The sequence below is a fragment of the Cucurbita maxima genome, unplaced genomic scaffold (assembly GCF_002738345.1).
Source record: "Cucurbita maxima cultivar Rimu unplaced genomic scaffold, Cmax_1.0 Cma_Scf00004, whole genome shotgun sequence".
Classification (NCBI taxonomy): domain Eukaryota; kingdom Viridiplantae; phylum Streptophyta; class Magnoliopsida; order Cucurbitales; family Cucurbitaceae; genus Cucurbita; species Cucurbita maxima.
Genome location: NW_019272020.1, coordinates 146,178 through 171,581, shown reverse-complemented (window position 1 = coordinate 171,581; position 25,404 = coordinate 146,178). Strand labels below are relative to the sequence as shown.

Sequence of the window (25,404 nt, the reverse complement as noted above, 5' to 3'; positions counted from 1 at the left end):
CTTTATTACCAAACGTGTAACGTGTAAAAGAGAAGTAATAAAAGGGAATCCTTTTCACAATCTTTTTTAGATAATATTTATTTATAAATTTCTGATTTTAAAATGAATAATGATTTGGTTAAAATTGTAATATTTTTTTCGTTCTACTATACATTTGTTATACATAAAAAGAGAAGAGATGTCGTATTATCTTTGTTGATATAAATGGAAAGAAAATAAGTCAGCGCCATACAAATTAACGAATTAATATACTTTCATTGAGTTTATTAAATTATAAATTTTCAATTTATAATTTTGGTTACGGATAAATAAACTTCATGTGCCTTCTCCACAAGATTGGTTTCCTTAAGTTATTGGGCCTCGATGCTGGGTTAAGAATGGGCCTAAGCAAGCCCACAATTCGTTCGTTCGATGGATTCTTTCTTTTGCGATCGACGGCGCCAGAAAATCTCCCGCGATAAAAGATCGTGTCCCCATCTCCCGAAGTGCACAGGACGACGACAATGACGTCGACTCTGTCACTCACTCGACCCCTTCTCTTCACTAATGCTTCTAATCTTCTTCGCAGAAACTGCCTCGCAACCTTTTCCTTCTCTGCATCTTTCTCCTCCGACAGCCTTCACCAGAAGAAATGGAGGCAGCCGGTTTCTTCACTTCTTGAGCTTGGCGGAGTCTCTATTGGGAAACATGGTCAACTATTCTTTCTTCTTCTATTTTATCTGTCTATCTCGTTTTATTGTTTTCATGATCCGCTAATGTATTCTGCGGCACGGATTTATTCCTATTTGTGAGATTTTGTGGTTGAACTTCCGCGATTTCGTTGAATTTATTGGTTTTAAGAGCGAGTTCTTTTTTTTTTTTTTTGTCTTTATTCACATTCTTGTTGATGTTAACTTAAAAATATAATCGAGAGAATTAAGCTAAAGAGCTGGGTACAGCAGCTGTGCATATTTCTAATTTCTAAGGAGAAATAACTTTTAAGCTTGGTTCTGTCGTTCTGAGTCATAATTTATCCACTTCTTGGATTCCACTTTTATTTTGGCGTTGAGGAGATATAACCACTTCCAAAAATGTTTCTCAGTTGTTATGTTGCTTCATTTCCCCCCCGATTTGAAGTTGTACAACATTTCTTTACATTTCACATTTCTCTTTTGTTAACCCATCCAAAGTCTTATGGATTTGATTTTCTAGGTGCTTGTTGAACTTTGTTGTCAATAAACAATTTTTTTTCCGAATTTTTGCCGTTGAAGTTAAATTTTAATGTGATTGCTTTGCTATATTATTGGAGGCTTGCAGATGTTGTGAGGGATGATCCCACGAACAATGTCCCAGATAGCATTTTTTCAAAACTTGGTATGCAACTCCACCAAAGAGATAACCATCCACTTGGCATTCTGAAGAATGAGATATACAACTATTTTGATACAAATTACTCAAATAAGTTCACTAAGTTTGATGACCTCAGTCCAATCGTTTCTGTGAAGGAGGTAAGCCTTTTAAACTCATCAATTAGTTTTGAGGCTCAAATGAAGCTCATTCTATGACTATCTTTATGGCTGCGGAAATTTTGGTCTCCAGAAATTGATTAGTCCCGTAGCCAATTCGTTGAAAAATGGGTTTTACGCTGCTTTAGAACCTCTGAATTTGATATACCGCATTCTGATTAATATATCAGAGTGATTGAAGAATCTTTGATCTAGAAGGAACTAATGACAGAACACATATGAAAGACAAAGAAATTGTGGCGTCCAGTGGTCCAAATAAACTCATATGAAAGAGCATATTCTGATCTCATGAAGTTCACTAATTAGCATCCTTGTATTCATTTGAATCACTAATAACTTTTTGATTTACATCTTTATTTTCTATGGAGGCCAATGTGGTCAATTTGGAATTATCAATTTTCTCTCTAGAGTAATAATAACATATTTGAAACCAATTTCAAACTTCATGGATTAATTAAAATTAAATGCAAACCACTAAGACCAAACGTATCACATCTGAAATAACTGAACAGAAACTACATTCGAACTTTAAGGACCAAGAAGTAATTCAAATCTTGGGACCAAATAGAACTAAATTTAATTTTCACGGACCAAAAGTTTTGGCTTTGACATCTCAGTTACAATTAGAAGCTATAAGTTCAATACCAAGGGACCGAAAGTGTATTTTGTCAAAAAAAAAAAAAAAACTTTCATTCTTTTCGTGATTTTTATTGAAGTACTGAATTTATTTTGGAAGATGGCGGATCGGTTTGGTATTTGTCAACTTTCCTGTTGAGTGGTCAAATTTTTTTCCTAAATTCCAATAGCTTATCATGTTGTTTATTTATTTATTAATCATTTTATAATAACAATTATTTTTAAACATACAAAGCCTCTTGTATCTGTATAATTATGTCTGCAGAATTTTGATGATGTGTTGGTTCCAGAAGATCATGTAAGCCGAAGTTATAATGATACATACTACATTGACTCGCAAACTGTTCTGAGATGTCATACAAGTGCTCACCAAGCGGAGCTGTTGAGAAGAGGCTATACTCAGTTTCTTGTGACAGGAGATGTTTATCGTCGAGATTCCATTGATTCAACTCATTACCCTGTATTTCATCAGGTACCCTAAATAAGTTTATTAATCATGTCATTTGCAAAATTTACAGTAGTTTTCATTTAATGAATTTCTTTGCCTACTTCTCAGATGGAAGGTGTCCGTGTTTTTTCTCTGAATGATTGGGAGGCATCTGGTACAGATGGAACATCTCTTGCAGCTGATGACTTGAAGAAATGTTTGGAAGGTTTGGCAAGGCATTTATTTGGTAAGAGTTGTGTAAGAATTAACCCATGATTCTTCCCTTTCTGCCTTAGTTATGGTTGGGGATTCTATTGAAAATTCATATGGGAAATACAAATGATTTTTGGGTAGAGACAAAACAATAGCACTTGCAGAATAATCGGTTAAAAGACACAAACTGTAGGAGTAACAAGTATAATGTATTGGATAAGTATTAATTATTTTTATTTTGCATATGATTATTATAAAAACTTATTCCAAATGTAGTTACATTTTAAACAACGTAAAATAGATTCCCAACTCGCGTAAGTAGGCTTTGATTTTTTAAAATAATTTCTGTAATTTTGCAGTGGTTGTACACATTATGGAGCTATGTTATTATAAACTGATGTATTAAAATTTCCAGGTGCTGTGGAAATGCGCTGGGTTGATACATATTTCCCATTTACAAATCCATCATTTGAACTTGAGATTTTCTTTCAGGTACATCAGATGATCGTTTAGTCAATTTGCTCTTCAGAACTCGATAATTTGATTATGGTACACTGCATTACTTCTTTTATGAATGACTTTCTTGCCGCCGATATATATATAAGTTTAAATATGTCAAGTTTAACTCCATTTACACAATGACATTTCTGTTTTATCATATATGAACTTTAAATAGAACCTAGATGAGAACCTTACAACTTTTTGACTTTTGATAAGTTAGACGAGGGAACCAAGAAGTGAAAACGTGCTTGGGAGGGGACATAGATGTTTCTCTGTATTTTTGGGTGTGTGTGGGTGGGGGGTTATTTTGGGATAAAGAAACTTTCATTACCCAAAAACAATACAAAAATGATAAAGTTATCTGCCTGACATAGGCAAGAGGGTAACAAAAGGTTCCTCTAATTAGGATTGGCCACAATCATTTCTCAGCTATTATTTCCTCCCATGAATCCTATAAAAGAATGAATGGATGATGTTTGAATTATGAGATTTCCTCGTCAAATTATTTACATTGCATTTGCTGTTAGTTCCTTCTTTGGATCTATAGTTGTTTTCTCTCTTTCTGTTCAATAAAAAATATAATAAAAAGTAATCCTAAAATTTGAGGGCATTTGATGTCCTACCCACGCAGGAGAAATGGCTGGAAGTATTGGGATGCGGGGTGATGGAGCAAGAAATATTGAAAAGAAGTGATAAAGAAAATAATGTTGCATGGGCTTTTGGTCTCGGGTTGGAAAGGCTAGCTATGGTTCTTTTTGATATACCTGATATCCGATTATTTTGGTCAGCTGACGAGCGATTTACCTCGCAGGTACCTAATTGCACCATTTAAACTATACTCTTTCATTTTTTCCACTCTGTTTTCTCTTTGAAAATAAATTATCCAATCATCACGTTGGACTTTTTGTTTGCAGTTCTCAAAGGGCAAGCTAGGTGTTAAGTTTAAATCGTTTTCTAAGGTACTTTTACCCAACATTTTAGGCATGAAGGGATAACAATCTTCCGTTTCCTGAGAGAGCATATAATTCTATTTCTTTTAGTAACATCTAAATAGTTTCAGTATGCTTTCTAACAAATTACATCTTCTAAAGTATTTTAAAAAACTTTAGTAATTCAATCTGCTGCAGTTTCCACCTTGCTACAAGGACATTAGTTTTTGGATCAATGATTCTTTCACCGAGAATAATTTATGTGAAGTTGTTAGAGGAATTGCCGGCGACCTTGTTGAAGAGGTATTTTATTAACTTTTTAAGCGCATAAATAATTCTTAAGATAATTTTAATGAAGTAAATGCTTAAGGTAGGGGCATGAGAACGTTTTTCTTTTTGAAATACATGTTTGAGAAAATCTGCTAGCTGAAGTTTAATTTTTAAAGGATAAAGTTGGTTGTGTAAATCTGAAATCTTTCAATTAACCTGATCTGTTAGTTTCCTGAAAGTTGCACCTCGTTTAATAAAATCATTTTATTTTTTTACAAATGGATGCTGGCAGGTAAAACTGATAGACAGTTTTACCAACAAGAAGAAAGGGATGACGAGTCACTGTTACAGGATTGCTTACCGATCTATGGAACGTTCACTCACAGATGAAGAAATCAATGATTTGCAGGTATTTATCAACTTTAAGTTGTATCCCTATTATATATTAACTTGTTTGAAAAGGAAGTTTGGATACAGCCTTCATATATTTTGTGGTTGCAAATGCAGTGGAACGTGAGAGAGCAGGTTCAGAGCAAGTTGAAAGTTGTCTTGCGATGAACATTGGAATTGCAACAATATCAGTCCAAGCCATGTAATGTTATTTTTTACCTTCTCTACAGATTGAAATTTTACTCTGTACACCATTTGAATTTTTTCTACAAAATTATTCTAACTGGATGATAGGAAGTCTAGAGTATATAACATAACCAGTTGAAACCCTGAAAATAATCATCAAGAATTCAAGTGGAGATGTGCTGCAAGCTAATTTTTTTAACATATACTATGAGTTTCTTTCCCCTACCTCATGTTTTAACATGACTTTGCTGATTTCTGGACCTGTTGAACTCATGCTATCAAGAAACTCCATTTACCATTAGACTACTTCGGAGTAAGTTATGCCTATTTTCTTGACATCCGAACAAATAGAAGCTGAGGGAAGGTACTTTTCCTGAATAGTTGAGCCAATTTTGATATTTCTTTACAAACTGACGAAGCCTGCAGGTTAAAATGCTGTACTTAGAGAATGTGCAAACCTTTAACAACACATAAAATAACCAAACTTGAACTAGAGCAAGATAATCTAGTGGTCAAAATGATATCACGATAGACATCAACCCAAAGAAATAAAAGAACGAATATCATTTTCCAACACCCCTTCCAACTACCGATTTACCTTGCAATTCTAGTAAATACGATAAAGACCTCTTATGATATGAAATTCTCAAATCAAAACTGCATGAAAAGCAATTCACACACACTTTGAATAACAGTATTTAATTCTAGAGCACAATCAATTAAATAGAGTCAATTAAGACGGGTCAAGTATTTTGCCTGATTAAGTTATATAATGTCTTCAAAAGTTCGAATCTCCTGACACTAGGAGCTCAAAAGTACAGAGATATTGGATTTCACAGTTCCATTCACATTCACATGCATTTTAAATTTTATTCTTATATAAACTCTGTAGGCAAATGCCTCTTTTAATTTTAAGGAGTATTTAGTGTGGATGTAGGCGTGGGTTTATATGAGATTAGATCTCACAATTCTATTCATATGCATTTAAACTTACTCTTACATGGTCTACACAAATGCCTCTTTTGCTTTAGCCTTCAGAGAGTCTCGAAACTAAGGAAAGATGTAAATGGCAGAGTTGTAAAGGGGAAGGGAGGCAGGAGTTGTTGAATGCTAGTGAGAACTGAAGGGGGGTGAGGTAAGATTAGGCAGAAATGAAGCGAGGGTTGTGTTGACAAGACATTCTCCAACCAAAACGGATAAAAATGAATGAAGAGAGAAAAGGAGGTGTATAGGCACTGAACCTAAAAGCAAGAGATGGGGAGAGAGAGAGAGAGAGAGAGAGAGGGTTTTATTTTATAGAGTCAAAGGAAGGGTTGCATCAGTATAAATGAGTCAAAGGATTGGGACAATGATGGCCCCTGGAATATCTGATATCTGGGCTCCATTGCTATCACCCATAATGCCTACAGCCATCACTCCGACTGTGACAACCATGACTTATCTTAATCTCTCTACTTTCCATCCTTATAATTCAGCACTTTGGTTATATTATTCCCTTGGTCCTTGCATTCCTCTGTCTGTCTGTCTGTCTGTCTCTCTTTTCTTTTATTTCTAAACTTATTTTGATCTTCTAATTTGTTAATCTAGAGAATCTTACTATGATGAATGTTCAAATAATGAACTACGTTATTGTTTTCTTCTTCTTGGCCCCGTTACTTCTTAATAATTTTGTAATTATAGCTTATCTCAAATTGCACCAGTTGGCCATCTTTAAATTTGATTATTATTTTTTTTTTTTTGAAGTATAGGGGATGAAGTTACACAAACATGAAAATATAGAGATGAAATGTGTGTCTTAAATTTTCATCTATTATTAAAATAATAATAATAAAAGAGATAGAAAGAGGAGGAAGACAGAGAAGAAACATGTAGAGAGTAATCGAGTAACCGTAGGTTAGAAGGAGCGGGTACACCCAAAACTACCCAAAGAAAGAGAAGATGAGAGAGATCTAAATCAGAAAATGGCAAAGGCAATGGCAGCCAGCTGCTCTCTGCTCTGCTCGCTCCCTGCTCTGCTTCAACTCAAAAAAGACCTGACCCATTTCCTGAATCGTGATGGGACTGGGGGACCAATCATCTCCCTTTACAAATCTTCCCTTCTTTCCTCTTAACCCAATTCTTTATGTTCTTAATTGAAACTTAAAGAAGAGCCCACTTAACCCAATTCTTTATGTTCTTAATTGAAACTTAAAGAAGAGCCCACTTAACCCAATTCTTTATGTTCTTAATTGAAACTTAAAGAAGAGCCCAATCCCAATTTCCCTACTCCCAATTGCATGATTTTCCTAATTGTTCAATTCTCTTCCTAAATGTAAGAAACAACAACAGTATTAGTGTCTTGCTCATTATACAAATTTTGGTTAAAAAGCACTTCTAGTCTGGTACTTTTACTAAGGTATCTATTTCGTCTTTTTTGTTCTTTGGTATGTAACAAAAAAAACCCCCTCTCTGCAACTTAAAAAATATTGGTAAGTTTTATTGACTAATAAAAGAACCAAATATGTTCATAGATTGCATAAATTTGAGACTTTATTTTGATGAGATTTTTCATGATAGAAACTAAATTATTACAAATTTGCTAATACAATAATTGAATTGTTATATACTAAAGTTTAGAGTCTAAATTATTACAAATTTGCAGGATGAAACTACACGGACCAAAAATGTGTCTTTATTCTAAACATCTCTATGGTCTCTATGTTTTTGAACAGGAGAGATTTTCCTAACATGAGATTAATTTTATTGTTTTCCAAACTTCTTGCGAATGACCTAGGCACTATTCTTTTGGCCAATGTCTCCTTTTCAATCTTCAGATCTCATCCTTTTGTCCATTCCCAATCTCTATTTTGTTTTCCCTATTGTTTCAAGTGATCATTGGGAAGACTTTGTGAGCCCTTAAACCATATTGTATACTTAAATGAATGATACCCTCAGTTAGATATTTGAAACAAAAGTCTGAACTCTACATATTTTATTTGAAAACAAAATTGTTTATATTGTGCTCTTGTTATTAGATCTAGAAACAGGCTTCGACATTTCACAAGAACAATACCCCTAGATTTATAGGGCCTGGGTGGTTTCCTTCGACACCCAACAAAATGCACAGTGATCTCCAATCAAGTTGAAGTTTGATTGGGGTAGGGTAGGATACTAACTAATTTGGTATAGTGAAAAAGAAGGAAAGAAAAGAAGAACGGCAAGGAAATCAAATCAAACAGTATGGAAACAGGAAATCGGTGGCTGCAAAGTGGTGAATGATGGAGTTTGAATGAAAAAAGGATAGAGTCAATGCATGGTTGGTCATATCAGGTAGGGTCGTTCCAGGTACATATAGAATTATTTATGATGCATGAAAAGTTGCATTTCTATTGCATGCTATATATCCATTATTTTTATTCTTGTTATTATTGTGTTGGAAATGCCACCCATTATTCTACCACCCACTCACCATCCTCTCATTTCAGTTCGCTCCTTTTTTTTTTTCCCACTGCCCCCACTTTCTTTTCCTCTGCCCATTTAATTTCCCTTGTACTACTTTTTCTTTTTAATAATATGTCGGTCTTGTACATCCCCTTTCGTAAGATGTTCAAATCTGATCTGTATGGCGTGTGATTATATGAATTTTGTGATGGGAGGAAAGGGGGGAGGGTTAATTATCCTTTCTGAAAAGGTCTGATTCTGCATTGTACAATGCTTATGCTCAATTCCAGACTCGTTTTGAATCATGGGTCCCCTTTCTTTTTCCTTCGTTCAATTTCTCTCTCTCTCCCCCCCNCCCCCCTCCTTCAGCTAGCTATATTGTTCATAAATAATATGTATTGGCAGGCAAAGGTAAGAACTGTGTGGGCTTTCAGGTTGAATAGTAGAAAGAGGTGATACGGATATTAAATTTGGCCTTAATAGTTGTAACGCTGTTTCCCTGACTATCTATGTTTCTGAAAAATAAGCCATCTTTGTTCCTCAAACTTAGGTACGCTAGTGGTGGACTACGGCGTATCAAACTTCCTGTTATTTGTATGTAGATTTATAGGGACAACTAGGTGAGTAGAGGTTATAACATCATATGAGAAGAGTGGTTTGTGTCAATGTCTGAGTTGTGAGGAATTAAGGAGACAAAGGGCATTGCTATTGAGAAAGAAGATATAATATGAGGTGTTAGCAAGTTCGTATTCCCTGTCAAATTATGAACTCAACTGTAGAATTTTAACTATTAGATACTGCACTACACTCTAGATGGAAAGTGAAAACTAAGTGGATGCCAAGCATCAATTTTCACAGAAATCTTTAAACTTTGTAACTGATGGGCAAAGGAAGAAGAAGGCAACCAACCAGCACATGGACAACCTTTCATTTGCCCTCTTTCTTTTCCCTCTCTATTTTTTTTCCCCATATGGAGATCAAAAATTTATTCTTTTGGGCCATTTGTTATTAGAAATAGGTGATGAAAGTAGGTTTCATCTATATCCTTGATTCGCCCTCAAATTTTGATTGAATTACATACAAGAATTGATGTGAAGATATATATGTGACATGATTTACAATTCAACTTATAGGGCAATTTTTGTTTAAAAATGAGAGAAAAATATAAATGACTTAATCAAGAAAGTGTATGGTTGGTAGTTATCAACCTATCAGAATATATTATATCTCATGAAATAATATATAATAATAAATATCAAATGCAAGATAATTAATGATAATATTTGATTTTCTGTCTTGTACGTATAAAATCTTGTAGGCAAGATAATTAATGATGAGCTGGAATGTCCCTAATTTTAATAATTTTGAGTTCTTATGGATATTGCATTTAATATCGGTAACTACTGCAATAAATCCCAATATTTGTTTATTTGTGTACAGTAAATGTTGGTGCCACGTGGAAAACCCTCACGAAAGCTGTTAAAATAATGACAGGGCAGTTCCAAATGGATGCCGGAATTGAGGCGAAATGCCCATGTCACGTGACATTCCTACCATATATGTCGCCACGTGGTATCCTTTCCAATGGTGCCCATGTCACGTGGTTTCTCTACTATTTGAGTTGCCACGTGTCATAATCTCCACTGTCCTTTCCGTTCAATTTCAAAACTGTTTCATCTTCGCCGTCCATTATTAAATATTATCTGTTTGAACCAGCGACAAAGATTTGCTTCTCTGTTTTCAAGCCCAAGAGAAAGAGGAGGTGGAAGAATTAGATGTGTTGTCCAAATAATTATATAAAAATGATTATATTGTAACAAAAAAAGGTATTTGTAATTGTATTTAATTATTTGAGATGATGGGGTGATGTAATTGTTTAATTATGCAGCAATTGAGTTGTTTACTGAAGAGTCTATTATTATGAAGTTCCAAGTGTTCAATGTTTGTGATTTATTTGGAATGCCTTGTAGTGCAAGCTATGTATCAAAAATAAGTTGGATGAGTGAGTGTGTTCCTATTTGTTTATTTATTTGTTTGTTTGTTTATTGCAATGAAAAGGGGTTTTCCCAAGTTGAGAATAAGACAGAAGTTAACAGGAACTGACAAAAGGGCAAGTCAAAACCCATTCCCTAAAATAGAATATTTGAAAATATAAAATATATATTATTTAATTATTTGTCCATAACTTCTCAAAGCCCTAGCAGCTCATCCATAGTCTTCAAGTTCCAAGACACACACAAAACTACGCCCACACACTCCAAACGCATCGCAATATATTTTGTTATTATATGCTAAATATTAATCCAAACAATTGTGCTGATAAAATGGGATTTAAGAGAAAAGGAGGATTGGAAATTCCATTACATGATGAACAGCACAAAATTGGTGGTGTTTAAGTTTGGAGAAGAAGTTTTGGGAGACAGACACCTCCTTAATCAGCAATGGATGGGTTCCTCTATTCCACACACACACACACACACACACACACACACACACCTAACCTCAACAACACCTACCACTCTGGATCCATCATCAACAAACATGTTTCTCCTTCCTATATAAATTTAATATAGTAATGCTCTTCATTAAGGCCTACCTTTATTTTTTTTTTCTTCACATGCTTCATTCTTCTAAGACAGTGGAGCCCTTTGGGGAGCACCCTTTCGCCGGCTTCCCAGAGAGAGAACAATTCCAGGAAGGAAACCATTGGTGGTGGTGGTGGTGGTGGTGGTGGTGGTCTTCTTCTTCTTCTTCTTCGTCGTCGCGATCTCGGGTTCCCGTGAGACTACCGAATTGCTGGTGGCTTCATTCGAAATCGAGTAAGCTTGGCATTCCAATGAGTCGAAGTTTGGAGTGATTTGGGCGTCGTCGTCGGTGAGCTCGGAGGCATCCATCCGCAATCCTTCAAATTGTGAGATTGCAAAATCTGATTCGTCAAACCTGAACAGAATGCTGGAAAGATCTGCCCCTTCCAACACCATATGATCAACCTGCATCCGCATTTTGTGATACAATCAAGCTTTCACATACTTTAATATCTGCCGTCCTATACTACTAAAGGTTTTCCACGATCATTGCAGCAAAATTGATGAAACAGGTTTGTTTGTTTGCTTGTTTGTTATGCATAAATGAAGCAGTGGTACCTTGCATGAGAGGGAGCAGAAGTGGAAAGGGTGTTGAAGAATTCGGTCACAAGTTAAACAAACATTGGAGGGGGCTTTGGACGGCCTAGACTGTGGCCTGTGATTCAAGAATATCACTTTGGCACCATTTATAGTGTAAGGCTGCAAGAAAGAAAGAAAGAAAGAAAGCAAGCAAGCAAGCAACACAAACAAGATGATGTTACAAATAAAATAAAAAGAAAAAAAAGATCATGTGCGAATTTGAAAGATGTACGAAGTTGAACCTGAATATAAGAACAGTGAATGAGCTTCTCCAGATCGCCAAGCCGAACCACGTTGTGATAAACATAGCGTCGAATCTGTGAAATTCAAATCAACCCACTGAAATTAATTGCAATAAGTAAGTTTAAGCAGGTACGCACCAACTCCAAGTGGGAAAAACAAAAACAAAACAAAACAAAATGAAGATATTTGGGGAAACGGGTGAAAAAGAAAGTAAGAGTTGGGTCAAAGTTTGGGTTTGGTTGAAAGCAACAGGTGAGAGAGAAGGGTTTGCAGAAAAGGAAGAAAAGTTATTCTATAAATGGGAATAGAACCAAATCCGAATGAACCCCTCCCCCCCACCTCTGCATCTATCTATCTGCCTGCGACTCTACTAAGAAGCATGTACAATAAAAAAAAAGAAAAGAAAACCCTAACGATTGTGGGGAGGAAAATGGAATAGATGAATTGAAGGCAAAATAGAAGAACCCAACCTGGAGAAGAGGATGGGAGCGGTGAGAAGGAACGCAGTGAGGGCAAATGCTGAGGCAACAGTGCAAGCAGAACACGTTCATCTCGTTCTTCCTCCCAGACTGGTGGAGCCCACAGGGGGTGAAGAAATTACAATTCGACATTAAACCTTCAAGCCATGCAGGTTTCATCATCATCATCATCATCATCATCTTCTTCTTCTTCTTCTTCTTCTTCTTCTTCTTCTTCTTCTTCCCTTTCTTCATCAAATCATCATCTCTTCCTGGAATCAAATCCTTCGGAATCCGATGATGTTCTTTCTTTCTGATAATCTATCTGACGGGTGGATTTTATAACAAAACTGGGGTGGGGCTGGGGCTGGGGCTGTGACTACTAGGGCTAGGGCTTGGTGTTCCTGCTAATGGATTCCTGGGTGCTTTCCCCCACTTTCCAGAATTCTTGTCGTTACTCCATGGAGAGAGAGAGAGAGAGAGAGAGAGTTTGATAGTGGGAATGGAAGAAGAAAAGGAAATAAAAAGATGAATATTTAATTTCAAAATTTATACTAAATAGGTTTCACCCAAAATAATGGTGAATTGAGTTTGTAAAAATATGAAATAGGATTTTGATTTGAAATTTTAATTGATTCATCTCAAAAAATGAGTCCCTGACAAATGCCCATAAATAATTTGTACTCCCATTTATGCTTTTCAAATCACTACCTAGGGTTGCCCAAAATTACGTACCCTCCAATCCTCACTAAATAAAAGCATTTATTGTTATAATTAATCAATTCCTACCATACCCCAATTAATATAACCAAACAAGTTTTGGCGGTTTGGAAGAGTTTAATCATATTTAAACAAACAAAAAACAAAGATACTCGTAGTTTGAGTTTAAGCATCCATCCATCCATCCCGGAGTAGTGGATGGGCTACCTCGGCCCATTATGGTTTTTAGCAGGCTGCTGAGTTCTGCCTTTGACTCGGCCCAATTCCTTTGCGGAGACTGTTTTGGTGGGCCAGGCCCGACAATTCCTTGGCGGTGATTGGTTTCGATGCCAATGCGCCATTGCCGCCGCCGCCGCTGCAGCAACCGCCACAACAGCTGCTTCTGCAACAACCACCTCAGGCCTTGCTCGAGCGCCTCAAGGACTACGGCCAGGAAGATGTTTTTGCTCTTTGGGACGAGCTCTCTCACGAAGAGCGGGATCTTCTTGTCAAGGATATTGAGGTATACTTCCCCTATCTCTCCTTCTGAATTCACCTCCTCTTTGATCCCTCAATTCTCCTTCTCTTGATATCCCGGACCAGACGGATCGCTTACTGCTTTTATTCGTATTTCAAGCATTTCAGTTAGTTGAGAGCTGAGTATGAGACTTCTCTAATTCTTAGAATTTTCAATCTCTCATCGTTTTTCACATTCTTTGCAACTAAACAAACTAATTTGGCTTATGAAGCTTATGCTTCTAATCCTGCATGACGCCGGAAATTAGTTTTTTCTTTTCTTTTCTAATCCTGCAATGCGTGAGTGTTACATGATTGTCGAATCTCTTTTTTCAGAGTTTGGATCTTTCCAGGGTAGATCGAATTATTCGATGTTCGCTTCGTTCGCAAGGTCGGTATCTTCCTCATCTCGTGTCTCCTCTTTTTTAATCGCAACAATCAATTCTCATTAAATTTTAATCATATTGCGCTTGTAGGGCTACCTGCGGCAGCAATTGAGCCCGTACCAGAGAGCTGCGTATCGACGCTGGAGGAGCGAACCCTTGACGAAAGAGAGAGATGGTGGAAGACGGGGTTGAAGGCCATCTCAGATGGAAACTTGGCCGTTTTGCTTTTGTCTGGTGGTCAGGTATGTAACTTTTTGGCAAACCTTGTTTCGATTGCGTGGCATGATTCCTTTGCTTTATGTCGACCTTTATACCCCACTATAAAGCATTGTCAATCTAATTTAATGATGCACTATAAGCGATCTTTCTCTTTTTGGGTAATAGAAAAAAATCACGTTATTCTTTTATATAAGAAAAAAATCGGATTAATTTAGATAGTTATAATTACCCTACGGAGAGATCCATTAGCAAAAATTCTGGAACAATAGTCTGCCACTTGACACTTATCACAATGAAACAACTCACTCGTGGCAGCTCCTCATACGGCTAGATCATTACTTGCAGTAGTCACACAAATGAATACATACTTTATTCAGCAGGGTTATCATCTAGTTTGGAAAGTGTTTTCAGTACGATTTTGACACATGCAATTTCGGGTGAAAGGTGGCGTATATGACCTCTCTTTTCTTCTTCTCTGACTTCAAGATATGAGCATTGGTGGATACGAAAATTTGAGGCCTTAATGTCTCTTTCGAGCCTTAACTTGAAGCTCAACCTTTTTCTTAGAAAAAATTCTTCTGTCTATATAGATGGATATAAAGTATCTGATTTCTTAGTACCTTTTCTTTTAAGACGAGAACGCCTTTTCTTATTTCCTTTAAAAAGAGGATATTCTTGTAATGACTTCGATCTCTGGTATACCCTTATGCGAAGTATTTCTTTCACTTAAGAATGACTTACCCATACTCTTAATAATGTTCACTAGTGGTCGGATTTTCATTGGAGTTGAGCAGATTGAAAACTATCTACTTCACAAAATTGAGGGGTCTAAATGTAGTAGAATGAATTTTGTAGATTTACTAAGAAAAGGGGGATACGAAAAAGCTGCTTAAATAGATATGTTCTTGTTTATTTATTTAATTTTCAATTGATTCATATCTGGGGCAGTACTATTGGTTTATTTTTTCATGGGTGGATGCTCGATTGCCTTCTTATTTTCCTTCTGTTGAAATTTAAATGCAGGGAACTCGGCTGGGCAGTTCTGATCCTAAGGGTTGTGTCAGTAAGTAAAATCATAGTCACTAAATAATAGAGCAATTACTTTAGGGTTCTCCATGGAGGTGTCATTTAAATTGGTTTGCATGTAGAATTGATGTTTACTCATCTACTTATTTACTTGTTGAATTACCTTCTACTTGCCAATTCGTAACAATCTTCATAATGTTTTGGTGTGGATATTTGATTCTAGAATCCAATAGTTGATGGCTTTATGAATTATGATTCAATCAATAGACGTGTGTATGTTCATAGGGTCATGTTCATGTTTTGTTGAGATTTTCTTGGTTTTGCATTATCCTAAATCCTTCTCGTAAATTTTGTTTCGAGAAGAGAAACAATTTCATTGATAAATTAAATAGGTGGGATTAAAACTCCCAAAGGCTAAAGGCGGTTACAATCCATTTTGTAAATTCACTAACAATAGTCATGGCTTGGCAAGTTGTTCCCCAGTTTGGGTTCTGGTTTGATTCTAGAGAGAGAGTATAAATGTGTAACGATGACATAAGTGTGCCTGAAACAAGTAATATAGAGTTTGAAAAAAAAATGGCTTGCGTTAAAAATAGCACACTCGAAGTAGGAAGTCACGATATGAAGGGATAGATTGCCATGAGGACACTTACGGTAAGATCTAAAACTACAATGTGTTCCTTGAAATATTTGTAACTGTAATGTTTTCTATGGCAGTGAGTGATGTCCGAGTGTTTTCAAACTATTTGAGGTACAATGATGATTAATGACCTAAATCTCTCTCCCCAATCTCATACACATAATAATCTAATCCTTATTATTTATAGTTTCATTTCCCATTGAAGGGAGGTGGAAAGTCATTTCTCATTTTTGTTTCTGTATATATATCATTGATAAACTCAAGTATTTTTGTTTTTAATATACTTTATTGTTAGATATTGGACTTCCATCGGGGAAATCTCTCTTTCAACTTCAAGCTGAGAGAATGTTGCACGTTCAAAGATTAGCTGCTCAAGCTACAACTGATAGTAAGTTTTCACTATTCATTATACTTCCCTTTTATTTTTCTTTTTGTCCTTGACGGTGGGGACCTCGTGTTTGTAACCAAATTTACTAGAAAATAATGGACTCGGGGTATAACTTTGGAGAATTTTGATGAATTTAGATTATAATGGATGTTAGTGTCAGTTATTCACTTGCACTATTAATCTCAGATTCTACCAGTTCTGCATCAATTCATTGGTATGTGATGACCAGTCCATTTACCGACGAGGCCACTCGCAATTTTTTTGAAAGTCAGAAATATTTTGGTTTGGAGGCTAATCAAGTTATAATCCTTTAGATGCTTATTCTTTTTCTCTTTATTCCCTGCTTGCTCTGACACTCACTTTCACCATGTCCGGATTGCAGGTCACCTTCTTTCATCAGGGCACCATTCCTTGTATATCCAAGGATGGTAGATTTGTGATGGAAACACCATACAGAGTATGGCTTCAATTTTTTTTCCCACATGAATTGATAAATCTCCAATTATCCATATCATATATATTACACACTATTTACCTTTCCTCCTTCCTCTAACATGTCCTGTATGCGTGTGGCTCTTCTCGTAAATCTTCGATTTCTTGAGGTAGGAAATAAATGAAGGAATGTGGCTGATTTTTCTTGAATAAAGAAGTGCTGTCAGAGATATCTTCATAGCCAAGGGGGAATATATTTTGATTTGGACTACTCATAAATTAATATTTCATACTTTGTATTAAGTGAACTAATTGGGGAAGGGAAGAATCTTATGAAAAGAATTTGTTAGAAGCTATGGATATAGGGGAACGCTATATAGTGGATGAGTACTGGATTGATAAATTGGTGGTTAGAGATGTCCACAGGTGGGGAAGTCCTTGCCACCTATTTCAATCTCAATTCCAGAAAAATTCTCCATTTATTTTCGTGGGAATTAGATTCCCGCGGGTAATTTTTCTCTTTTTAATATTTTGTTAAAAAATTTATTCCTTTTGAAGAAAATTTTCAATGGATAATTTTCATTTTTCAATGTAATTTCTATTAAAAAAATGTAAAACATCCTTACTGCTTTACTTCTACATATATACTTCCTAGTACCTAAATCCCTATAACGTTTACTGCTACTAAGTTACTAACATTTGCTGTACATATGTATATACCTACATGTATGTATATATTTAAAGTGGGCAGGGTGGGCCCAGGAACGTAGAACGGTTTAGCTAATAAGGAGAAATCTCTCTCTGCTTCCTCTCAAACGGGGATTCCCCATTCCCTGTTTCAATGGCTCCGTGGGTTAAATGGACATCTCTTTTGGGGCAATCTCCTTGGGATCCTAATAGTTACCGTGATGATGATTTTGATATTATTGAAATCCATATCTCTATGTCATGCTTTAATTCTCTAATTCCAATTCTATAGAATCTGTGGTTGTAAAAGTTTGAATTCTTAAAAGCTAGGTTTCTAAGGCTCCAGATGGAAATGGAGGGGTATATGCAGGTAAGCTGGTCAAACTAATAGGTTCGAGCTGTTGGCTATTTCTAACTCTATTCTTTACCCTCTTATGTGGACCTGTTGTTTATTGATCAGCTTTAAGATCCTCACACTTATTAGAAGATATGTCAGCAAGAGGGATTAAATATATTGACTGCTATGGAGTTGACAATGCATTAGTGAGTTGCTGTATCTGTTGAATTTTCATTGTGCTGGATGAGTGATTTTGCAAAATTATTAAAATGTTTCAAATTTCTGCATCTTAATTATAGGTTCGCGTGGCTGATCCAACATTCTTGGGATATTTCATTGATAAAGGTGTATCTGCGGCAGCAAAAGTCGTTCGTAAGGTAATTAATCTTGTTGTTTATTTTACATATGGGAAGAGATTAACTATGTTAATTTTCTTTGATAAAATCATGGTTCTGTGGAACATCTTGTCTAAATTAGAATATTTATGCATTAGTTGGAGATTTCTGATAAGTACTGTTGGCTTCGATCTCTTTTTAGATATTGTTATACTCCGGAAAACTGTATTTGCCTTTTGGAAATAGATATAATGTAAATTAGAATTTTTGTTCTTGCTATGTAAAAGGTGCACCATAGCAAGCTCAAACACTCAAGGATATAAAAGAAAATGATATAGTCTCAAGTCTAAAACCCAGTGTAAAAGATGATCTAGTTTCTTGGTGCGTACTTGTAAAAAATTTCTCACTTCAGGTAACTTCTCTGACATCCACCCCAACGAATGGCCACCAAATGAAATAGATTCTTTAACATTTTCTCCAACCTTAGTTGACCTCATTCATCTTTTCAATGACTAGATCGTATTTTTTATTTTTTGTAATTCATTTGGTTTTAGGCATATCCCCAAGAGAAGGTTGGTGTATTTGTCCGACGAGGTAAAGGAGGACCGCTCACTGTTGTTGAGTACAGTGAATTGGATCCATCACTGGCTTCTGATATCAATCAAGTAACAGGGCGTCTTCGTTTCTGTTGGAGTAATGTAATGTTTGTTTCTCCTTTTCTTTTGCGGAACTTTTCATACATCTAACTTTCTGGTATCTAGCCCGATTATTTACACATACAGGTTTTGAGGTTGTTTCTGTGTGGACTAAAATTAATTCTTCAATATTTCTTTACTCCTAAATTTTATTCATGAAATTGACTTTTTAGCAACTTAATAAGTGGTTGCCTGCTTCTATGTATTGCGTTTGGTCAAATTTCGTCTTCAATCCTTACTATCATGCATTATATGTTTTGGTTTCAGTGTGCACACACCCTAAACACCCCAGCAGTTTGTTCCTGAAATTCAGGAGGAAGAAGAAAAAACACATCCACCTAATTTATAACTCCTGTCCACAGAGATATGGAGTAAATATTATAATCAGAGAAGTTCCTTCTCAAATATTAACCTACACAAGAATGAATGATGGGGAGGTCAGTTAGGTTGCTTAAACCTTTGAGGGGACTGTTCTTAATAACATTCGCATAACTAAAAGATACTAGTACCTTGATGATGAGAGGTTTCTCCCCTTATGCCCAAAAGTGAGTGATAAGAAGAAACGAAAAAAAAGAAAGATGTTTGAGTTTTTGATTACCATAGGCATTGAACCAGTAGGAAACTTTGCATACCCTCTAAGAAGTGTATCAAGGAGTGCTAGCAGCTGTTGGAACGGATTTCTTAGTCTATGCATGGTTGCTTAATATAACCATATTTCCGAAGTAAATATAGGAAATATATAAGTAGTATCCTCCAGCATTCCCTGCAAGTCATGAATAATACATGTTTTCCCGAACCATTTAGGTCGAATGCTGACCTTTTAGGAGACTGTTTCATACTTGGATTTCTTGCAATTCTTTGCATATGTGTATGGTAGCTTAGTTATCCATAGTACAGAAGTAAATATAGGAGAGATGAAAAAATAGTATCAGCCAATGTATATACAAGAGAGAAACTGAGATATACTTCATTGATAAATGAAATGAAAAGGCCACCTATGGTGGGTTACAAGTAAGATTTCTAATCGTTTAATAAAATTGTAAGACTATAATCAGTAAAAAGGTGTGAACATTTGCACCCACACGAAGCATTAAAAAGAGTTGGATCAATAAAACCTTCAAAAGAACCACATATGCCGCTGAAGATTATCCTATTCCTTTCGCACCAAAGAGACCAAAAAAGAAGAGCTATTAATAGCCTCCCATAGTGTTCTCGCATTCACCTTGAAAGGATGTCCCACAAAAATCAAGGATAATAGATAAAAATTGTTTCCTGGCAAAATAATGCTCCATCCAAAAGCTGAAAGAATATAACTCCAATACTGTTGAGGAAAGGAACATTGTCCGAAAAGATGGTGATTCTGAATGAACGTGACACATGTAACACCAAGAGGGTGAGGGAGAAATATAGGGCATTCGCAGTTGAACCTGATCCATTGGGTTGAACCACCATGACTATGCTCCCAAAGGAAGATTTTAATTTTGGGAGGATAGAACCCTTGCCAAATGGCTGAATATAAAGTAATGGAAGTATTATCATTTTGCATCACAATATAATATAATATAGAGTAATGGCTGAATATAGATTAATGTCAAAGTAATTAATCCCATGCTAGCAAAGACAATATGGAAAGGAAAACACTCTAGAAAGGTGAATTTCTTCCTTTGGAAAATCGCGCATAAAGCCATTAGTACAAGTAAAAATCTTCAAAATAAAAAAAAAAGAATGTCCTACGTGACTATTTCCAAATTGGTGTCCATTATGCACGAAGGAAAACGAATTGCAGAGCCACTTATTTATGCAATGCATATATAGTCAAAATTTTTGGATGACATCTCATATTTCCTAGGGAGGTAAAAGATCTATTGGATATGACCTTAACGCACCATCCCTTCTTGAATGCAAAAACTCTACTATGGAAAAACCTCATCATGATTTTCTTTTGGAATGTGGAAAGAAAGAAAGAAATATTCGCGGAAAAGACATAGGCTTGCACAAAACTCTTTGACAATATCGTTTACCAAGCTATATCTTGGTGTAAACTATCTAATATTTTTACTTCCTATAGTTATACCTCCCTCATTGTAAATTGAGAAGGTCTTTTGTAAACATCATGGATAATACATCCCTTTTGTAAATTTCAATCATCAATGAAATTATATATTATATATATAATAAATCCTACGTCACAAGAAGATCCATCACAGAATGTGCTGGAAAACTATCAGAAGAACTAATGTTCCACTTCCATGAATGATTTGCTGATGATAGAGAGATGGATGAAAGAAAATGGGGAAGAGAAGCCCATTCATCGAAAGTCTGCAAGCCTTGGATATAGTGAACCCAAAGTATGGTTATATTTCCTACACTTACTTCCACCTCCTTCATTGACTCGCAGATCAGTCTAACTTCTTTTTTCCTAAGTTTCTATCTGAGTTTCCTTGTGCGTAGCCATTCCCAATCATGTCTCGCTCTTATACCATTGTTGATAAGAACTAAGTTTATGCATCACCAAGGGGTACAATGTCAAGAGAAGAATTCCAGAGCTTCCCCTCTCTTCCTCTCCCAATCACACGAATGCATTGCCCACACCTATACCTCCCCGCTTCTAACTAATTTGTAACAACATCCTTGACCCCTCTCTTCTTCCTCATGCGCACACTCCTATACACATAATTAATAGGAGACTTATCAGATTCTTTCCATATAATAAATTGTAATACGTTCTTATAAATCTTATACCCTAATTTTTTTAGTTATGAAGATTAAAATTACTTTCGATGGAGCAAAATCTTTAAGCCTTTTTGAAAATTGCACTCAATACAACTAACCTATCATGTCAGTCATCTTCTATGCTTTGACACTTGAAATGTCAACAAAATGAAATTTAAACATGTTTAATTTTTTTTTTTTTTTTTGTACATTTTCAGGTGTGCTTACACATGTTTACATTGGATTTTCTAAACCAAGTGGCAAATGGTCTCGAAAAGGACAGCATGTTAGTAGCTCTCTCTCTCCCTCCCTCCCTCCCTCCCTCCCTCCCCAGTTTTATAATTGAACAGAGTAAGGTTCCAATTGTCCATTTGATGATTCTCTATCCTTGTGGTAATGATGTTCTAGTTAGAACATGTTTTAGTCCTTGCTAGTGTTTTTAACTATTATTCAAATTAGGAAATGATTGAAATGCTCAATGAATGGTTACTGTTAGATTGTTGAGTAGTACACTACTAGTTTTGATTGCTAAGGTTGAATTAACCGGAAGATGAACAAGGATCTACAATTCTTTTATCTTATTTATGTTCATAGAACCTAATTTTTTTTTTTTTTTTTACCGTTGAAGGTTGTAGCGATATATTTCTACTTCAGACTTGGTGTCCATTGGAGATTGGATTATTTTTTAATATGAAAAAGTTTCTTAAATCTAGTATGGTGTTAATTAAAAATATTGACTCAGGCTTGAACTTGTTGGATATTCTCGTGGTTCTACTTTATCATGTTCACATTTTTGTTAATCAAATATTGGAGCCTATAAAACCTAACATTTCTAATAAATTTGTTGATTTATCTGTTGTACAATGGTTAACTGGTTATACCATGGAATTAGTTGAGGCATATAAACATGCATGAATACCCACAATTATTTATATACACGTGCATTCACAGATGCCCTTGATCGTTTGTGTACCGGTTTTACAGACTCTCATTTATGCAAAATAAAAGGGTTTTCAAAGAATTCTCTGAGTTTCTGATTTGTTTTTTTTTTTCAAGAAAAAAAAATCTTATTTTGTTATGAAGAGCATTATTGTCTGCCTCGCCCTCCAATATTGTCTCACTTTCCCTGAATCATAACTAGTTTCTGTCATTCCTTCTAATGTCCAAGGAGGATGAAACTGATGTAACTTAGCCATCAGCTTAGGAGCATCCAGATAACAATTTATCTTCACTACCAAGGTACTGGTTGACTAATAACCGTGTTAAGGGCTAGATAAATGAGGTATTGTTAGTATGTAGTATTGCTCAGTTTCAGAAAGATGCTTGTCTTCAATGCATGTTCTTTTGTGCCTTACATTGCCAGGCCATCTCCTAGAGTTAACAGCGATTCTACGGATCATAGATATCATAAAGAGCTTGCTCATATGCTTCTTTTAACTGTAGCTACCATCTAGCGGAGAAAAAAATTCCTTCCATTCACGGGCATACAATGGGACTAAAAATGGAGCAGTTCATATTCGATGCATTTCCTTATGCCCCTTCTACTGCACTATTTGAGGTGGAAGCATCTCTTGTTTGCAATTTTTTAAAACTATTTTAGGAGGGTTCGTATCACCATACTTGGTATTTGAGATTCATTTTTGTATCGTTAACTAGATCTTACGAGAAGAAGAGTTCGCACCTGTGAAAAATGGCAATGGGTCAAATTTTGACACTCCAGATAGTGCTAGGCTGCTTGTTCTCCGACTCCATGCTCGCTGGGTGGTTGCAGCTGGTGGATTCTTGACACATTCAGTGCCCTTATATGCAACTGGTATATTTTGATACACTAAAATCTCGATCATTTCATGACAGTGTTCTGAAATAATGTATGTTTGATATTGAATCCTAGGCGTGGAAGTATCACCACTTTGTTCGTATGCCGGAGAAAATCTAGAAGCGATATGCCGTGGAAGGACATTCCATGCACCTTGTGAAATTTCTTTCTAGTTGGAGTGAACCTTTCCAAATTCTATTTGTGAGTCATCGGCTTTTATTATTTTAGAGTTAGCATTGAAAATGAGCTTCCGTTTTCTTATACTTGTGAGATGCAGTGTGCATTATCTAATGCTTTTGTGACATCAAATTAGTATTTCTTCGGTTTTGTTAATATTATATTTCCTAAAGGCCATCTAAGATGAGTGGTTTTTAGATTCCGTTCCTCAAATGGGCTGATGACTTTGGAGAGACGCAAATTTGGAATATTCACAGCTAACGACTGAATGGAGAGAACTGGGCAACCACAATCCCACCTCCAATGCTTTAGCCCAAGAGGTTAGGGTCTACTCATTTATGAGATATTAATACCCTGTTTTGTTTGAGATATTAATGCCCATAATCAGCGAACCAATATATGAGTCCTGGTATGATCATCACCCACCAATGAATTTACAACTTAACCCAAACAAAATTGAGAGAAGTGGAGTATTTTTTAAAGCAAAAGGCAAAGTTAGAAGAGTATATATATTGACCCTGAAAAGGCAAACACTTAAAACATGCAGAAGTGGATAATCAAACGTATGCGTAATATTGGGGACATGCTAACATACGATCAAATTTTGGTCTGAAACTATTTAATATTTAAAAATCAATGGATTAACACTAAAAAGGAAAAATAATAACCCACTAAAAAACATTCTGAGGTCGATACGTAATATAAGGATATGTTTACAGACAATAAAAAATGAGGAAACTTTGTGCAATGCAAGTGGATCCAAGTGAAGTTAGAGATGAGCATGTTGTGTCAACCCATGCCCATTAACAATTTATTGTTTTCTATTTTTCATACCCTCTAAGACGTTTAAGGTTCGGGGCCCTACCTAACTCTTCAACATGCCTATGCCCTTATCTTGCTTAGGAGTCGTCTTCTTCAATGTCCACTATGTGTGGTGTGTTAGATGATACACTATCATCTTCGGTCGCATTATGACACTCGTTTAGGCCCTCATTGAGACACTATGCCCATGTTTAATGATAAAAAAAAAAAAAAAAAAAACATGTAATATAATACATGTCCAACTCAATTTGATCAGCTTTCCTATGGGTTACTGGTACATAATCATTCATTAATAAATTATCCTGAAAATACCAAATTAGTCCGGAAAAAGCCAAAAACTGCCCATAGAAAACATGTCAAAAGACTCAAAACGGTATGGTGGCAACAAAATGGAATATAAATCTTTTTCCATTTATATTAAAACTTCCCTAAAATTTCAATTTATTCTACCAAATTTTGGGGGAAAAAAAAAAAAAAAAAATATATATATATATATATATATTAAAAAGACAATTAGGGTTTATCAATGCTGGATCGATCACGTGGAGGACGCATGACTTACTAGAAAGTAAGAACGGCTTCCCTTATTCTCCTTCTTTAATCTTTGATAACCACGCTGAGATCCAAGGATAAAGTTCATCTTCACGCGCAGTGATAGCGCGTAAAATACACCTGCCCACGTCCCTATATAAATTAACTAAGCAAGACTTTACATTCAACGCCCTCTAACTGTGTCCATCTCCATCGCCTTCCGCTTTCCACATTTCGCCGCTCTTTGCTCTGCAACTTCAACTCACATCTCGCAAATGTGGCTTCTCTGGTGGCCGAAGAACAACGCCTCCTCTGGCGCCAAAACTTGCACATCCTCCGCCGCCGTAACTGCGACTTCGCTCGCCAGGAAGGCCTCCTCCTCCAACTACAACTGCTTCGCCAAACTGTTGCGCAAACTGAAGAAACGCAGCAGAGTACTCCGTAGCACCGCTGGAGAGAGCAGCAGCACCTTCCAGTGCCGCTACGATCCTTTGAGCTACTCTCTCAACTTCGACACCAGCGGCTGCGGAGGCTTGTTAGATGAACATTACTATCAGTACTGCGCTTTCTCATCCAGATTCGCGTCCAATCCAGGAAATGTTTCTCATTCTGCTCCTGTTGTAACAGTCACTACTTCTCGCTAG

At 36.0% G+C, this 25,404-nt stretch overlaps 4 protein-coding genes across 5 annotated transcripts; 3 read left to right on the top strand and 1 right to left on the bottom strand.

Moving 5' to 3' along the window:
• The first annotated feature begins 435 nt into the window (after positions 1 to 435).
• LOC111478364 (phenylalanine--tRNA ligase, chloroplastic/mitochondrial-like) lies at positions 436 to 5,282 on the top strand. 2 transcript variants are annotated; one of them, XM_023122570.1, is made up of 10 exons: positions 436 to 690; positions 1,297 to 1,487; positions 2,407 to 2,613; positions 2,698 to 2,815; positions 3,197 to 3,273; positions 3,914 to 4,093; positions 4,197 to 4,241; positions 4,410 to 4,514; positions 4,774 to 4,890; positions 4,989 to 5,282. In XM_023122570.1, the coding sequence occupies exons 1-10, from the start codon at positions 504 to 506 to the stop codon at positions 5,037 to 5,039; spliced, it is 1,278 nt and encodes a 425-aa protein (XP_022978338.1). In that variant the 5' UTR covers positions 436 to 503; the 3' UTR covers positions 5,040 to 5,282. The 2 variants fall into 2 exon arrangements, with proteins under 2 accessions (XP_022978338.1, XP_022978339.1); XM_023122571.1 differs by lacking the exon at positions 1,297 to 1,487 and having other exon boundaries at positions 466 to 690.
• Positions 5,283 to 10,807: 5,525 nt separating this feature from the next.
• On the bottom strand, positions 10,808 to 12,865 carry LOC111477990. The gene is made up of 4 exons (XM_023122028.1): positions 12,355 to 12,865; positions 11,884 to 11,958; positions 11,621 to 11,761; positions 10,808 to 11,467 (listed from the first exon to the last, which is right to left on the bottom strand). The coding sequence occupies exons 1-4, from the start codon at positions 12,595 to 12,597 to the stop codon at positions 11,108 to 11,110; spliced, it is 819 nt and encodes a 272-aa protein (XP_022977796.1). The 5' UTR covers positions 12,598 to 12,865; the 3' UTR covers positions 10,808 to 11,107.
• A 395-nt stretch (positions 12,866 to 13,260) lies between these two features.
• Positions 13,261 to 23,604, top strand: LOC111477614 (UDP-N-acetylglucosamine diphosphorylase 2-like). The gene is made up of 16 exons (XM_023121477.1): positions 13,261 to 13,283; positions 13,357 to 13,564; positions 13,894 to 13,948; positions 14,034 to 14,185; positions 15,186 to 15,225; positions 16,124 to 16,216; positions 16,403 to 16,515; positions 16,599 to 16,673; positions 17,666 to 17,705; positions 17,796 to 17,878; positions 17,972 to 18,049; positions 18,562 to 18,705; positions 21,633 to 21,700; positions 22,858 to 22,972; positions 23,071 to 23,227; positions 23,306 to 23,604. The coding sequence occupies exons 1-16, from the start codon at positions 13,261 to 13,263 to the stop codon at positions 23,401 to 23,403; spliced, it is 1,542 nt and encodes a 513-aa protein (XP_022977245.1). The 3' UTR covers positions 23,404 to 23,604.
• Positions 23,605 to 25,035: 1,431 nt separating this feature from the next.
• On the top strand, positions 25,036 to 25,404 carry LOC111477613. The gene has a single exon (XM_023121476.1). The coding sequence runs from the start codon at positions 25,036 to 25,038 to the stop codon at positions 25,402 to 25,404; it is 369 nt and encodes a 122-aa protein (XP_022977244.1).